This window comes from Podarcis tiliguerta (assembly GCF_965153285.1).
Source record: "Podarcis tiliguerta genome assembly, chromosome: 13".
Taxonomy (NCBI): domain Eukaryota; kingdom Metazoa; phylum Chordata; class Lepidosauria; order Squamata; family Lacertidae; genus Podarcis; species Podarcis tiliguerta.
Genome location: NC_139546.1, coordinates 48075344 through 48091633, shown reverse-complemented (window position 1 = coordinate 48091633; position 16290 = coordinate 48075344). Strand labels below are relative to the sequence as shown.

General features: G+C 49.2%; 3 protein-coding genes across 4 annotated transcripts in view; 1 reads left to right on the top strand and 2 right to left on the bottom strand.

Moving 5' to 3' along the window:
• IPO4 (importin 4) overlaps nt 1-9332 on the top strand; it is a 54013-nt gene extending 44681 nt beyond the window's left edge. For both annotated transcript variants that reach the window (XM_083410103.1, XM_083410102.1), the window contains 5 exons: nt 682-890; nt 3773-3905; nt 6464-6568; nt 7278-7347; nt 7818-9332. In XM_083410103.1, the coding sequence (XP_083266229.1) occupies nt 682-890; nt 3773-3905; nt 6464-6568; nt 7278-7347; nt 7818-7948 (648 nt within the window). In that variant the 3' untranslated portion in view covers nt 7949-9332. The remainder of the gene's footprint in view (nt 1-681; nt 891-3772; nt 3906-6463; nt 6569-7277; nt 7348-7817) is intronic.
• Nucleotides 1-16290, bottom strand: part of GMPR2 (guanosine monophosphate reductase 2) — a 269008-nt gene that overhangs the window by 135063 nt on the left and 117655 nt on the right. The window lies entirely within an intron of this gene.
• The window catches only part of REC8 (REC8 meiotic recombination protein), a 28433-nt gene continuing 23353 nt past the window's right edge, over nt 11211-16290 (bottom strand). The window contains exons 16-19 of the mRNA XM_083410365.1: nt 16223-16283; nt 15509-15619; nt 13755-13861; nt 11211-11500 (exon numbers count right to left, since the gene is read on the bottom strand). Of these exons, the coding sequence (XP_083266491.1) occupies nt 11409-11500; nt 13755-13861; nt 15509-15619; nt 16223-16283 (371 nt within the window). The 3' untranslated portion in view covers nt 11211-11408. The remainder of the gene's footprint in view (nt 11501-13754; nt 13862-15508; nt 15620-16222; nt 16284-16290) is intronic.

Genomic DNA, 16290 nt, shown 5'->3' with positions numbered 1-16290 from the left:
TTTTTTTTAATAATATTTTATTAAAATTTTCCATAATATCACAAAAAGAAAAAAGAAAAGAGAGAAAATACAAAAATAAAAAAATAAAAAACAATTAAAAACAGTTCAGTCATTCATAACATATCTTGCATTTGCTTGTTTCCTGGACCTCCCCTCTTTGTATTCCAGTTCATTTTATTTATTCAGCAAATCCTTTCCCTCTTTACCTTTATCCTTATCTTGATCTTACTATATCATAGCTTTAAATTTTCACCTGTTAACAATCCATTTTTGCCTATTCCTTCATAACATTATTACTAAAAGCCCCTTAACCTCAATCCAACATCATTCTAACATTCATTAATTTTGCAATATTTCTGTAGATAGTCTTTAAATTTCTTCCAATCTTCTTCCACTGACTCTTCTCCCTGGTCTCGGATTCTTCCGGTCATTTCCGCCAGTTCCATGTAGTCCATCACCTTCATCTGCCATTCTTCCAAAGTGGGTAATTCTTGTGTCTTCCAATACTTTGCGATAAGTATTCTTGCTGCTGTTGTAGCGTACATAAAGAAAGTTCTATCCTTCTTTGACACCAATTGGCCGACCATGCCCAGGAGAAAGGCCTCTGGTTTCTTCGGGAAGGTATACTTAAATACATTTTCATTTCATTATATATCATCTCCCCCTTCCTCCTCATTGCAGAAGCCCAGCTGTTCCTCCACAGACAGGTCCTTTGCGGTGGGCACCATGGCGGAGGCGGTGCAGGGCCTGGGCCGCACCTCGAGCGCCTTCGTGCCGCGCCTCCTGCCGGTGCTGATGGGGGCGGCGCGTGACGCCAACCGGGAGGTGCGCAGCAACGCCGTTTTCGGGCTGGGCGTGCTGGCGGAGCACGGCGGAGAAGCCATGCATGAGTATCCTTTGCTTCGTGAGGTGGAGGGGGCCGGGATCGGGCCCGCCGAGGAAGAGTCCGCACGCGTTCCGGAAGCTTCCGTCAATTCCCCACAGAAACGAAGAAAAGCCGTTTATAGAAGCCTGGGCTGAAGTGAGCCAGAATCTGGAATCGTGTCGCAGGTGAAACTCGAAAAATTAGAATATCGTAGAAAAGTTCATTTGTTTCAGGAATTCAACTTAAAAGGTGAAACTAATACATGATATAATTTGGGGTTTTCATCAGCTGTACACCATAATCATCACAATTATAACAAATAAAGGCTTGATATATCTCACTTTGCATGTCATGAGTCTATCTCATATATTAGTTTCACCTTTTAAGTGGAATTACGGAAATAAATGAACTTTCCATGATACTCTAATTTTTCGAGTTTCACCTGTACCTTGAAGGCAGAATCAGAGCGGATTTCTCAAGGTACTGGCGAAAAAAGGGACACCAACACCCACATATATCTATATATATTCTATATCTCCCAGCATGTTGTTGTGAAATGCCCCCCTCAGGGACTATGAGAAAGGCAATGCATTGCTTAAATACTAAGCTATTAAAAACAAATTATATACCAATTGTGTACACTTAATCAAAATGAAAAGCAGCCTATATCTATCTATCTATCTATCTATCTATCTATCTATCTATCAATCATCTATCTCTGGCTTCCTCAACCTCGGCCCTCCAGATGTTTTGGGACTACAACTCCCATCATCCCTAGCTAACAGGACCAGTGGTCAGGGATGATGGGAATTGTAGTCTCAAAACATCTGGAGGGCCGAGTTTAAGGAAGTCTGATCTATCTAACCTCCCAGCATGTTGTGAAAGGCTCCCCTCAGGGACTACGAGAAAGGCAATGCGTTGCTTAAATACTAAGCTATTAAAAACAAATTATGTATCAATTGTGTATGCATAATCAAAATGAAAAGCAGCCTGCCGAGATCCCTGCGGTTTATTCATTCATTTAGTATATTGCCCTTCATCTGAAAATCACAGCATGAAAATACAAAGTGAAAACACCAAAGGGATAGGGTTATCACTTAGTCACTTAATTCATTTATTTCATAGAATTTATACACTGCTAGATTGTGTGTTTGTGTGTATATATAATCCAGCAGAGTATAAATGTATAAATATAAATAAGTGTAGGCCACTTTGAGGGTGGGGTGTGTGTGTTTGTGTGTTTTATATATATATATATATATATGCTTTCGTAGATTTTCACGGGTACAGGAATGCAGGTTTTGGTGTCCTCGGGTGTCTTCCCGTGTAAAAGTTGGGGTGTCTAGGCGACGTTTCGACGAGGTCTCACTCGTCATCTTCAGGCTGGTGCTTTCGGCTTCTTGTTACTGGAACAGAGCAGGATCTCAGTGTTTGAGTTCCTATAAATACTGTTGAGGAGGTGTGGTGTATAGCCTCCAATGTTCTGGGCAGAGAGGAGGTTCCCAGGCTAGTGTGCCTTTTCTTCTTTTGTTCCTTAATTACTTGAGGGATATCTTGAGTGATTTCTTGAGTGATTTCCTGAATCCCACTTAGGTGGGTCATTAGGTGTGGATTAGTTGCTAAAGCCTTCGTGTCTTGAACTCTTGAACTTTGTGAAGAGTTTTTCTGAGAAGATGGCTGTACTGCACTTGGTTGTGCTCTGGCTTGGCTTCGTGTATAGGGGCGAGCTGTGGTTTTGTGGCCTGTGCCAGCCAGATCTGTGTAGGGATTGCAGGGGAGTGCAGCATATATATATATATATATATATATTTAAAAACCACCATCAAAGTGGCCTACAGAAGATAAAATGGCAAAACTGAGGCAGATTCAGAACCCTACTTTGAAACGTGCAAAAGCTGAAATGCTGAACCAGATTAAATTTGCCTCAACGTTTTAAAGCGTCTGGGTGGGCATGTCTTAAACAGGAATGTTTTTAGAGGGTGCCGAAAATGTCAAGCAGCGAAAACGCCAGCTTGATCTCAATCGGCAGGGAGTTCCGGAGTGCAGACGTTGCCACGCTAAACAACCGAGTTCTTACAAATGTGGAACGGGGATTGTGTGGCACCGGTCGTAATAATAATGCCAATTCTGTCGATCAAACCGGTCGAGTGAATCCATGACCAGCTTTTCCACGGACGGCCCCAGTGTTGTGGCCTGGTCTCTCCCCGATGAGACCCACCTGTTTAGACAAGCCTTCTCCTGACTAATGTTTTATTGTACAACTTGAGTGCGCCATTTCAATGTTCCGATGAGATTGTTTTCTTGCGTTTTGTTTTCATTTGTATAGGAATTGGTTATACAGTGGTGCCCTGCAAGACGAATGCCTCGCAAGACGGAAAACCCGCTAGACGAAAGGGTTTTCCGTTTTGGAGGTGCTTTGCAAAACGAATTTGCTATGGGCTTGCTTCGCAAGACGAAAATGTCTTGCGAGTTCCTGCGATTTTTTTTCGCTCCCCACCCCCTTTTTCTAAGGCACTAAGCTGCTAATAGCCTTTTAGCAGCTAATCCGCTAATCCCTTAAGCCTTTAATAGCCGCTAATAGCCGCTAAACCACTAATAGTGCTAATCCGCTAATCTGCTAATAGGGTTGCATCGCAAGATGAAAAAACCGCTAGACGAAGAGACTCGTGGAACGGATTCTTTTTGTCTTGCGAGGCACCACTGTATATATTTAAAGCCGATTGGAAGCCATCTTGGCAGTTAAGCAGTGTATAATAACTCGATGCTGCTGGTGGTGGGAATCCAGCAAAATCCTTTGGCCTTTCTCGCTCTCTCTCCAGTTCCTGGCAGGGCCAGAGAGCCATGTCAGGCCCTCGCCTGCCCCGATCTTCCTTTTTCTCCTTAACCCCCTCGCTTGCTCTGCTACAGACACTACCCCAAGGTCCTGGGGCTTTTGTCCAACATAATCTCTCAGGAGCGTAACAACCGGGTGGCCGACAATGTATGCGGGGCCGTCGCAAGGATGGTGATGGCCAATCCTGGAGGGGTCCCCATCGGACAGGTGAGAGCCGAGTGCGAATCCTGATTAGTATGCAAGGCCCCATAGCGCAGGTGCGGATCGGGAATCGTCTGCCACCTTCTTAACATTGAAGGCACTAATTTCGGCATGTATATGCTTTTGGAAACAGTTAATCTTTACCACCGCTTCTTTTTAAATTCCAGCTTGGTTGATCTGGAATACCTACTTGCCATTCTGCTTATCCATTGGGTTTTGGAAATCAACTTTTATTACCGTATTTTTCGCTCTATAGGACGCACTTGTCCCCCTCCAAAAATGAAGCGGAAATGTGTGTGCGTCCTAATGGAGCGAATGCAGGCTCCTTGGCTTCAGCGATAGCAACGGGAAGCCTCCAAAGCGCAGAGGGAGCGCTCCCTCCTCGCTCCAGAGGCTTCGCGTTGCTTTCGCTGATGCCTGGAGAGCGAGAGGGGTCCTGGCTGCAGGCTGCTATCCGCAAGCCTTCGGAGCGCGCCCCAGCCCCACAAGCTCCGGTAGCAGCGGCAAGGCTGCACGCAACCTTGCCGCCGCTCCTGGACCTGTTCTGGGGCTGGGGTCGGGGGAAGCTCAGGCTTCCCCCGCCCCAGCCCTGCGGCTAAAAGCGAAGCCAAGACAGCGAGTGGGATCCATCCTGCTCACTGTCTTGGCTTCTGTCAAAGCTGCGCGCAGCTTCTCCCGGCTGGAGAGGTTGCGCGTGGCTAAAGAGGAAGTCAAGACAGCTAGCGGGATGGATCCCACTCGCTGTCTTGGCTTCTTTGCTCTTCGGGGCTCGGAGGGGGGATATTTTTTTTTCTTTATTCCCCCCACCCTAAAAACTAGGTGCACCCTATGGTCTGGTGCGCCCTATGGAGCGAAAAATATGGTAATTAAAAGAAAAGAGGTTTTTATTTCTGATAAGAAAATTCCAAACTAACCTAGGCTTTAAGCCTAAAGAATTGCCTGATCCTGAAACCCAGGCCATTGATTGATTTCCGGCCATCACCATCACTATTATTTAATAAAGTAATATTTTATTATGCTTAGCATTTATGTTAAGTGCTTAACATTTTCTGCGTGCTGCACAGAGAGATTCAAACCCTGTCCATGGGCGTTGCAATTTACTGCGCACGACATGAAAGGAAAAAGGAATGGGGAGGGGAGAGGAAAGTGCTGTTGACTCGAATTCCCAGGAGCTTTCCAAAGTCTCAGGAGCAGCCCTGACTCTTTACGGTTGTTTTCAGCTGGAGATTAAACATGCAACCTTTGCTCTGCAAAGCATTTCCTTTACCACTGGGTTTTGTTCATTAGCTACCTTCCTTTCTGAATAGTAGATTATCTTAACACGTTGTTTTTAACTGCCCCAGCAGAGTATGGGGAGGGGGACGGAGAGGGGCAGACTTTCCCACACCCCGTGCTTCTGGGTGATGTGGGGAGTCCGGTCCCCTTGGCCAAGCGGTGTGGAAGGGGGGTGGTCACCATTTTCCCCAACCCCGATTAATGAAGGAGTGCAACAACAACAAGTAGAATAATTTATTATTTATACCCCGCCCATCTGGCTGGGCTTCCCCAGCCACTCTGGGCGGCTTCCCAAAAAATATTAAAATACTGTAATACATCAAACATTAAAAGCTTCCCTAAACAGGGCTGCCTTCAGATGTCTTCTAAAAGTCTGGTAGTTGTTGTTCTCTTTGACATCTGACGGGAGGGTGTTCCACAGGGCGGGTGCCACCACCGAGAAGGCCCTCTGCCTGGTTCCCTGTAACTTGGCTTCTTGCAGTGAGGGAACCGCCAGAAGGCCCTCGGTGCTGGACCTCAGTGTCCGGGTAGAACGATGGGGGTGGAGCCGCTCCTTCAGGTATACTGGGCCAAGGCCATAGTTTCCGGGTCACCTTCAAAGGTAGCCCCACGTGGAGCACATTGCAGTAGTCCAAGCGAGAGATAACCAGAGCATGCACCACTCTGGCGAGACAGTCCGCAGGCAGGGAGGGTCTCATCCTGCATACCAGATGGAGCTGGTAAACAGCTGCCCTGGACACAGAATTGACCTGAGCCTCCATGGACAGCTGTGAATCCAAAATGACTCCCAGGCTGCGCATCTGGTCCTTCAGGGGCACAGTTGCCCCATTCAGGACCAGGGAGTCCTCCACACTTGCCCACCCCCTGTCCCCCAAGAAGAGTACTTCTGTCTTGTCAGGATTCAACATCAATCTGTTAGCCGCCATCCATCCTCCAATGTTTCAACCAGAATCGAGAACCCTTGCTCCGCCCCCTGGGCTGCTTCTCTCTCTGCGTAGAAGAATCCCTTTGGGTCAGGCGACTACGGTCAAATCTGTGGCCGTATAACCACCTCACGGCATGCAGGGACGGGCGGAGAAGTTGGCACGCTTTTTACTTCAGTGCTGCTTCAAAAGCGGAGTAAAATACCCAGCTCTTCAACTCTGGCTGAGAGTCTATAGGACAGGCTTTGCCAGCCTGGGGCCTTGCAGACGTTTTAGAGCAGCACGGCCTACGATTAAGGACTTGGCGACGATCCTTCATCAAGCATTTTCCCCTCCCGCCTTGTTTCATCCCCACCCTTTCCGCAGATTTTCCCCGTCCTGGTCCACAATCTCCCCCTGAAGGACGACTTGGAGGAATACAAAACGGTTTTCTGTTGCATCAACTTTATATATGAGCACGATCCCCAGCAGGTAGGCTCCCCCAACCTCCCTCCCTCCCTCGCAGCCCATCGCTTTGACCTGAGAGATCCCCCCCCCCAAAAAAAAACCCTCCATCTTGGCAGAACTTTGTCTCTGGTGTTGCAGTCAGGGTGCCAGACCCAGGAGCGACTGGGCGCAGGGCCGCAAAAGGCACCCTCCCGGTTCATACTGCATGTACCCATTTCCTTGCCCGCTACCAGAGTTGGTGGCAAGTCCTCCCCCGCCCGGGCGGACAGCTATTTTCTGCTCATTCGGATCCAGCAAGGCTTCCCTGTAACAAGAGTGGAGTTGAGAGATGCTATTTCTTTTAAAAAGGGACGCGGGAGGCGCTGCGGGTTAAACCACAGAGCCTAGGACTTGCTGATCAGTAGGTCAGCGGTTCAAATCCCCGCGACGGGGTGAGCTCCCGTTGCTCGGTCCCTGCTCCTGCCAACCCAGCAGTTCGAAAGCACGTCAAGCGCAAGTAGATAAATAGGTACCACTCCGGCAGGAAGGTCAACAGCGTTTCCGTGCGCTGCTCTGGTTCGCCAGAAGTGGCTTAGTCATGCTGGTCACATGACCCGGAAGCTGTACGCTGGCTCCCTCGGCCAGTAAAGCAAGATGAGCGCTGCAACCCCAGAGTCGGCCATGTTCCGTGTTTTGCTCCCCACACACGAAAGGGGATTTGCCACGGCCCTGAGAAGGCCTTGTTCTCTTTCAGGTCCTGCAGCAGATTGGGGAACTTGTGCGAGTCAGTGGCAGCGTCCTGGCCAAGGAGAACATCCCCTCAGGTATGCGCTCTGGGTGGTCAGCGGGCCTTCTTGGTTGGGCAGCTGCCCACCAGCTTCTCCCCCTCCCCTCCCCTGCCCATTTTTACTGCCCAACCACTTTGGGAGAGGGTGTTGATGTTCAGTAGCAGAACGCGACTTAGTTGTGCGTTCTGTGCCACGTGGCATGTGCTGCCCTCGGGGTCACAGGTGGTATTCATACCTGCCCAGGGCGCCTGACAACAATTCAGCTCATAACAATAACTATTCCTGATAACAGCAGCGTGGCGTAGTGGTTAGAGCACCGGACCTAGGACCTGGGTGTGTCAGGGATTGTAATGGTCACTAGGCCCCACAGCCCCTGTTGCCCCATGAACATGGCGGTTAGGGGGAAATGGAAAGTTTGAGCGAGGTATTGCCCAGCGTCCGAGACGTCACTGCTGCATCTCGGCCAGCTTAACGGCTCTCTTCCTCTGTGTGTTCTCGTTGCTCAGAAGGCCGCAACTCCCTGGTCTCCCTGCTGCGCAATCTCTCCGCCCGATGCCCGTCCGAGTTCCAGGCGGTGGTGCGCTCGCTGCGTTCGGAAGCCGCTTCCTTGGTCAACGCGGCGGTCAGCTCTGTTTGAGGAGGGGCTCCCAACTTTGTGAAAGCGGAAGGGGACTTTGCTTGAGGCGACCCTCCCACCTCCCACCGGACACCCTTCTTGGCTCTGTATGGACTAACCCTTCCAAGTTTTTGCGGCCGACCTGCCCTCCGCCCGTTGACGCCAGGCGGCGCTCCCTGCCGTTTCGTTTCCCCGTTTCCCACCAGGCTTCTCTCGCCTCACCGTCATGCCACCTCCCTGTGATGGCTGTTCGTTTTTTGCCACACGCGTCCCTTGGTGCTGACATTTCTGGGGGCCAGCCGGGTCTTGGGGGGCCTTTTTTCACACAGCATCAGCAGGGGCATGAAGTATGTAGCACCCCAACTCCCCCAAACCTGTTTCCTTCCCAGGCCTTTCCCCAAGGGAGGCTCTCTGCCTGACACCTTCAGGGACCGGCCTGCAGCGGTTGCTCGATCCATCCGTTGGGGGCCTCAAAGTCCCTGCCGCCAAATTTTTGCCTTTTTTTGCTGCCCAGTTACGACGCCCTCAACCAGCACGCTTCATTTGCCAAGGGGCAACCGTCGTAGCCAGTTTTGCGCCGAAACAAGAGCCCAGCAGGATTGGGGTGGGCTGGAGATGGAGGGCTGAGGAGTGCTTTCAGCGGCACTCAAGAACACCAGCAGTGTGGCATATCTTAAGCATGTAAACCGCCAAAAACCCTCATTCCTCGACCATTACAGGAGGAGGGAATGTGGGCTTGAGTCCGGCCTGTCCCTGTTGCTATAACCTCCCACCACCAGGAAGTGTGTATTTTATCTTTCTTTGAAATCTAAGCAAAAACGAGAGCAGTGAGGGAGTTTTAGTCATTGAGAGACCCACTTTCTGTTTGATCTCCAAGCCAAAGATTTCAGGTCGGGTCACACTCAAAGGTTCGGCAGTATTAAGTTTTCCTCAGATATATGCTGATGCGAATCCTGCCATTAATGGAAGCCAAGACTAATAGAAGCCCTTCCAATTATTATTTTCTTCCTCCTCCCGCAGTTTCTCATCTCTTTCCCACGGTTGTCGAGGGAGGCGGCTGTCTTTTGAGCCAAATTTGTCCCACCTCCCTTTCCCTGTTGGGAGCGATTCTCAGCGCTTTGAAGTGCCGCCTCCCTCCCGTTCTTTGCGGGGGCTTATTCCAAATGAATTTTGTTTGCCAAAGTTCGTGTTTCCCCCAAACAGTCTCTGAGAGGATTTTGTGATAATTTATTTTCGCAAGGCTGCTGTAGGTTTTCACCCAGGCTCCTGCACCCATCGAACCAGCTGTTTCCCCCTCTCTAGTTTGTATTTAAGATTATATAACCACCTGGGTTTTGGTATTTTTCTTGAACGAAGAGATTATATTGTGTTATGTTATAATAAAAAAACACGTTGAAACTAACAAGTGTGTTTCCCTTGCAGGGAGGGTATGCTTATTAAGGGTATCATAAGAACGGGCTCGGGACGCGGGTGGCACAGTGGGTTAAACCACAAGCCTAGGACTTGCTGATCAGAAGGTCGGCGGTTCGAATCCCTGCGACGGGGTGAGCTCCCGTTGCTCGGTCCCTGCTCCTGCCAACCTAGCAGTTCGAAAGCATATCAAAGTGCAAGTAGATAAATAGGTACCGCTCCGGCGAGAAGGTAAATGGCATTTCTGTGCGCTGCTCTGATTCACCAGAAGCGGCTTAGTCATGCTGGCCACATGACCCGGAAGCTGTACACCGGCTCCCTCGGCCAATAAAGTGAGATGAGCACCGCAACCCCAGAGTCAGTCATGACTGGACCTAATGGACAGGGGTCCCTTTACCTTTACCTTAGATCAGGCTGGCTAGTCCATCCTATTCTCAGAGTGGCCAACTCAGATGCCCCAGGGAGAAACCCGCACTCGGGACCCGCATGCAAGAGGGGTTAATTGGATTGTTCTTGTTTTTATTATGTGTTTTGTGTTTTCATATTGCAATTTTAATGTTGTAACCGCCCCGAGACCTGCAGGTATGGGCGGTACACAAATTTAAGCAGCAGCAGCCCTCTCAACTCCTGCGGCTTCTAGCAACTGGCGTTCAGAAACAAGAGGGCCAGCTCACTTTTAGAAAGCAGCGTAGGTGCAGAAGGAAAGCAGCCCCCGTAATATTCAGAAAGTTCCCAGGTTTGATCCTCAACACCTCCAGCTGAAAGGCGCTAGGGAAGGATCCGGTTGCGGGCAAAGGGCGCTGCCCAGAATGTACCACTGGAGCATAGCTGTCAACTTTTCCCTTTTCTTGCGAGGAATCCTATTCGGAATAAGGGGATTTCCCTTAAAAAAAGGGAACAGTTGACAGCTCTGCACTGGAGCAAGACAGACTTCCTCTTTTGGTCTTGAATCGGGAGCTCAGTTCAACGCCCATTGATTGGGGGGGGGGCGTTTGCCAACTTAAGTTATTGCAACGTCCTGGACTTAGGAAACTTCAGACCACTGGGATCATAGAATTGCAGAGTTGGAAGGGACCCTGAGGGTCTTCTGTTCCTGTGCCCTGCAATGCAGGAAATTTCTGCCTAATAATAATAATAATAATAATAATTTATTATTTATACCCTGCCCATCTGGCTGGGTTTCCCAGCCATTCTGGGCGGCTTCCAACAGAATATTAAAATACAATAATCTATTAAACATTAAAAGCTTCCCTAAACAGGGCTGCCTTCAGATGTCTTCTAAAAGTCTGGTAGTTGTTTTTGCACAAACCCTGAGATTTAAGAGCCTCGTGCTCTACCCACTGAGCAATCCATCCTTCCAGTTCGTTCAGCTCTCCAGGATTTTCAGGCAGAGTGGGGTCTCTCTGAAGGAGCGTCTCCACCCCCATCGTTCTGCCTGGACACTGAGGTCCAGCTCCGAGGGCCTTCTGGCGGTTCCCTCACTGCGAGAGGCCAAGTTACAGGGAACCAGGCAGAGGGCCTTCTCGGTGGTGGCACCCGCTCTGTGGAATGCCCTCCCATCAGATGTCAAAGAGAAAAACAACTACCTGACATTCAGAAGACATCTGAAAGCAGCCCTGTTCAGGGAAGTTTTTAATATGTGACATTTTAGTGTATTTTTCATCTTTGTTGGAAGCCGCCCAGAGTGGCTGGGGAAACCCAGCCAGATGGGCGGGGTACAAATAATAAATTATTATTATTATTATTATTATTATTATTATTATTATCTCCCCCGCCCCTTACCTGGAGACGCCGGTATTGAACCTGAGACCAGCATGTGACACTTGCGCTCTTGCCGCTGACTTAAATCGAGAACGATTTTCACGTTAAATGCTGTTAAAAAAACCAAAACACAATGGCTTTATTCAATTGGGAAACGAGGGTTTTGACAACCGGGGTGTTAAAAAAAATGTACAACTGTTTGGCAAAGGAAGCAGTTCTCCAACTTCTAGAAGTGTGCCCCCCCCCCATGTTGGGACACCAACAGCACCCTCCGCAGGGCAAGATCCGTAGCAGGAACAACAGGGTCTCGCTAGCCTTGGTGGAACCGGGCTCCAGGTGTAATGACAATCCGTCCGTACGGCTCTGCTTGCTCCAGGTGTACGAACTGGGCTGCAGCCAGCACTGGGGAGGAGCGGAGGAAAAGAAAAGAAGTGGGTGTTGAGCGGTAATTCATTACAGTGGTGCCTCACAAGACGAAATTAATCCGTTCCGCGAGTCTCTTTGTCTTGCGGTTTTTTCGTCTTGCGAAGCACGGCTATTAGCGGCTTAGCGGCTATTAACGGCTTAGCAGCTTAGAGGCTATTAACGGCTTAGCGGCTTTAAGAAAAAGGAAACAAACTTGCAAGAACTCGCAAGACATTTCGTCTTGTGAAGCAAGCCCATAGGGAAATTCGTCTTGCGGAACGACTCAAAAAACGGAAAACTCTTTCGTCTAGCGAGTTTTTCGTCTTGTGAGGCATTCGTCTTGCGGGGCACCACTGTATTCTTTATTGCATATGAACGTAAAAGGACCCTTGCTGGATCAGGCCCAGTGGCCCATTGAGTCCGGTGTAACAGTGGCAGGATCTGGGCACAAGAGCGCATACACTCGTCCCCTCCTGCGTTTTCCAGAAACGTATGCAAAAGCACCGCTGCCTCCAGTCGTTCGTTCATATTTATTACTGAATAAATTTATTTATGCCTCCGTTCCATCGCTTAAGCGCAAGATTTCCCAAGGCAATTGAAGATACAAAAAGCACATTACAGTCACACCTCATGTTACATTTGCTTCAGGTTGCACATTTTCAGGTTGTGTCCCACGGCGGCCCGGAAGTACCGGAAAGGGTTTCTCCCGGGTTTCACCGCTCGCGCATGCGCAGACGCGCAAAATGACGTCATGCGCAGAAGCGGCAAATTGCGACCCACGCAGATGCGGGTTGTGTTCTTTTCAGGTTGCGAACAGGCCTCCGGAACGGATCCCATTCGCAACCAGAGATACCACTGTATTTACTTAGACGTAATAGAATAAGAAGGGGGCAAATCCTACCTCGCTCAGCTAAAAGATGAACACCCAACAAAGGCTCGATATGACATGACTCTACCCACCCCCCATCCCAGTTAAGACTCAAATGCCTGCAAGGACAGGACTGTCACACCAGTTTGAAAATATATAAGGTTGGAGGCTGGGAGAAGGGAAATAATAGAAGAAGAAGAAGAAGAAGAAGAAGAAGAAGAAGAAGAAGAAGAAGAAGAAGAAGAAGATTATTTTTATTTATACCCTGCCCTCCCCAGCCAAGACCGGGCTCAGGGCAGCTAACAACCAATAATAAAAACAAGTTGATTAAAATACAATTTAAAAGATTAAGATACAATGTTAAAACAATTAGGGAGCAATCTCATCATAGGAGGAGAAAGGAAAAAGAAAAAGGGGGAGGGAATCAAACTGATTCTGAGCCAAAGGCCAGGTGGAACACCTCTGTCTTACAGGCCCTGCGGAAAGAAATCAGATCCCACAGGGCCCTGGTCTCATGAGACAGAGCGCTCCACCAGGCAGGAGCCAGTGTTGAGAAGGCCCTGGCTCTGGTTGAGGCTAATCTGACTTCCTTAGGGCTCGGGACCTCTAGGGTGTTGTTATTTATGGACCTTGAGGCTCTCTGTGGGGCATACCGGGAGAGGCGGTCCTGTAGGTACGAGGGTCCTAGGCCGTGAAGGGCTTTAAAAGTCAAAACCAGCACCTTAAATCTGACCCTGTACTCCACCGGGAGCCAGTGCAGCTGGAAAAGCACTGGGTGAATATGCTCCCATGGCAGAGACCCCATGAGGAGCCTCGCTGCTTCTGCCAAAGGAAGCGACTACTCTCAACCCTCTTGCAGAAACTTACAAGCCCACCGTTGGCTGAGAGTTGTTAGACAACCGTTTTGCCACCTGTAGTGGCTTTAACAGTCAATCCTTCCCCCCCCCCCCCAGGGAATTTTGGGAACTGAAGCTCTCTGAGGGGAATAGGAGTCTTCTAATAAATCTCTGGTGGTTGGACAGTGTTCTTGAAGCTACCAGCATGAGTTTGACCAAACTGCGGGAGGCAGTGGAAGACAGGAGGGCCTGGCGTGCTCTGGTCCATGGGTCACGAAGAGTCGGACACGACTAAACAACAATAAATCTCTGCGCCCTTAACAAACTGCAGTTCCCAGGATTCTCTGGGATAAGCTTTAAAGTGGTATGATTCTGGCTTTAAATGTTATGCTGCAGGGAAAGCCGAGATACACAGCAAAATATACAGAAACTCTTCATCAGAGAAACTGGCCTCCCCCCAACTCCCTTTTTGGTGTTTCGCTTAGCCCTCCCTGCTCCAGAAAAAGCCACATCTCTTGTACACACACATTGAATTCTTATTACCTACCCAAACATGTGAAGAAAAACCGGCTGGCAACACCCCGTGAAGCCGCCCGGGGCAGGAGCTGGTCAAATTCTGTGACTCCGGCCTGTTCTAGTTTGGCAGCGATCAGCCTGCAAGAATAGGAAACAGGAATCATGACAATCGGGTGTCCCTTCTGTTACCAGGGAAATGGGAGCTGTATATTGCCAAACCATTCACTCACAGACATACCACACACAGGCATTTCCCTGCCTTTTCGCCTGTCAACCCTAATCCTCTAGTGTGAAAGAGAAAAAACCAGCAACCAATCAGCGGTTCGAATCCCCGCAACGGGGGGGGGGGGGGAGCTTCTGTTCCTCAGTCCCTGTTCCTGCCAACCTAGCAGTTCGAGAGCACATCAAAGTGCAAGCAGATAAATAGGTACCACTCCGGCGGGAAGGTAAACAGCGTTTCCGTGTGCTGCTCTGGTTCACCAGAAGCGGCTTAGTACTGCTGGCCACATGACCCAGAAGCTGTACGCTGGCTCCCTCGGCCAATAAAGCGAGATGAGTGCCGCAACCCCAGAGTCGTCTGCGACTGGACTTAACGGTCAGGGGACCCTTTACCTTTTTTTATCTGCAAAGGAAGGGACGTGGGTGGCGCTGTGGGTTAAACCACAGAGCCTAGGGCTTGCCGATCAGAAGGTCGGCGGTTTGAATCCCCGCGACGGGGTGAGCTCCCGTTGCTCGGTCCCTGCTCCTGCCAACCTAGCAGTTCGAAAGCACGTCAAAGTGCAAGTAGATCAATAGGTACCGCTCTGGCGGGAAGGTAATTGGCGTTTCGGTGCGCTGCTCTGGTTCGCCAGATGCGGCTTAGTCATGCTGGCCACGTGACTAAGCTGTCTGCGGACAAACGCCGGCTCCCTTGATGTTTAGAGCGAGATGAGCGCCGCAACCCCAGAGTCGTCTGCAACTGGACTTAACAGTCAGGTGTCCCTTTACCTTTTTATCTGCAAAGGAAGCTCAGCTCAGGAGGCTGCGACTCCCCGCTGAGCCCCAGGTCTCCAGCAAAGGAAACCGGGAAAGTGTCAATCCCAAAATGTAGCAGTTCACTGATAACTGTGTCTATGTCCTGGCTCAATGGGAAAACTTTAGAAATTCGTAAGAAATCACTCGTATCGATCTTCTCAGTGCCAATGGCATTGGGGACCCAGGGAAATGAGGTATAAGGGGAGGGGTTAGTGAAGCACCATAGTTCCCCCCAGACGTTTGCAGGGCCTTACAGTGGCGCTATTACTTCCCTTGATCTAGATGCTATACTCCTATTGATGCTGCCCAGAATTGCATTGGCTTTTTTAGCTGCCGCGTCACACTGTTGCCTCATGTCAAGTTTGTGGTCAACCAAGACTCCTAGATCCTTTTCACATGTACTGCTCTCAAGCCAGGTGTCACCCCTCTTGTATTTGTGCCCATCTTGTATTTGTTAGGCGACAGTGGGGTGCTGCAAGAACTCCATGTTACATTTTCGACTCTGCAATTCCGTGATTTTATAACTAAGCAGCAAACAAAAGAGAAAAACCTCTGGGTGCTGGTTCTTTCCACCCCACCTGTCTTTGAAAGTCACCAGAGAATAACAGCCTGCCTCTGGGCCTTCCCTTTCCTCTCCTGAAAGCAGTTGTTTTCATTTTTAAAGTCAGAGAGATGGAACAGGTGGCCCTTTCTGGAAAGCAGAGGCCCCCTCTCTCTTTTAAGAACCAGATTCTCTGGGAAAGAGGAAGGAAAAAGCTTCTGAGGCCTCACCTTCGCACATAGTCCACCGTGATCATGTTCTTATCCAAGGGCAGCTCAAAACTTATTTCCGGGAGCTCAGGAACGATGGGCAGAGCCGCTTCCTCTGGTTCCAGGAGGACCCTGTGGGAAGAGGAAAGGGGGGAGTGGAAGAGAAGAGGGTCGCCCCTTCCCCACGGAGGCAGAGACTTGCCCAGGGAAGGTGAATAATAACAATAAGAAAACGTATTTTGTTGCACTGTGCAAAATGTGAGCAAGCCAGGGCTGAACTGATACTACCCTTGCTGGTACCTTTCCCGGGAAAATCAGACGCTCACTATGTCAGGTTCCTATTGGAGGACCGGACAAACGCTAGAACATTAGCAGTGGCCAAGTTTTTGTCGGTGGTTGCAAGAACCAATGATCCCTATATTCTGAACGAAATGCTTGTTTAACCTGGAGGTAGGCTGTATGAATTGTGTATTGCTTTGTAACGATTTGTTGGGTCTCTGGACCGTAATAACGGTTGATGATGATGATAATGATAATAATAATAATAAATTTTATTTATACCCCACCCTCCCCAGCCAAGACATGGCTCAGGGCAGCTAACACCAAATATAAAACAATTGATTGAAATACAGCTTAAAAACGAGATTAAAATACATTAAAACATTAAAATGCAGCCTCATTCCAGTGGAAACTCAATCAAAAACTTTTTTGGGGAAGGACAATCAGGCCTCTCACCTCTCCTCTGCTACCACAAAACTCGGCCGAGATTCTTCTTCGGTTGTCTCGAGGGAAATCTCTGCAAG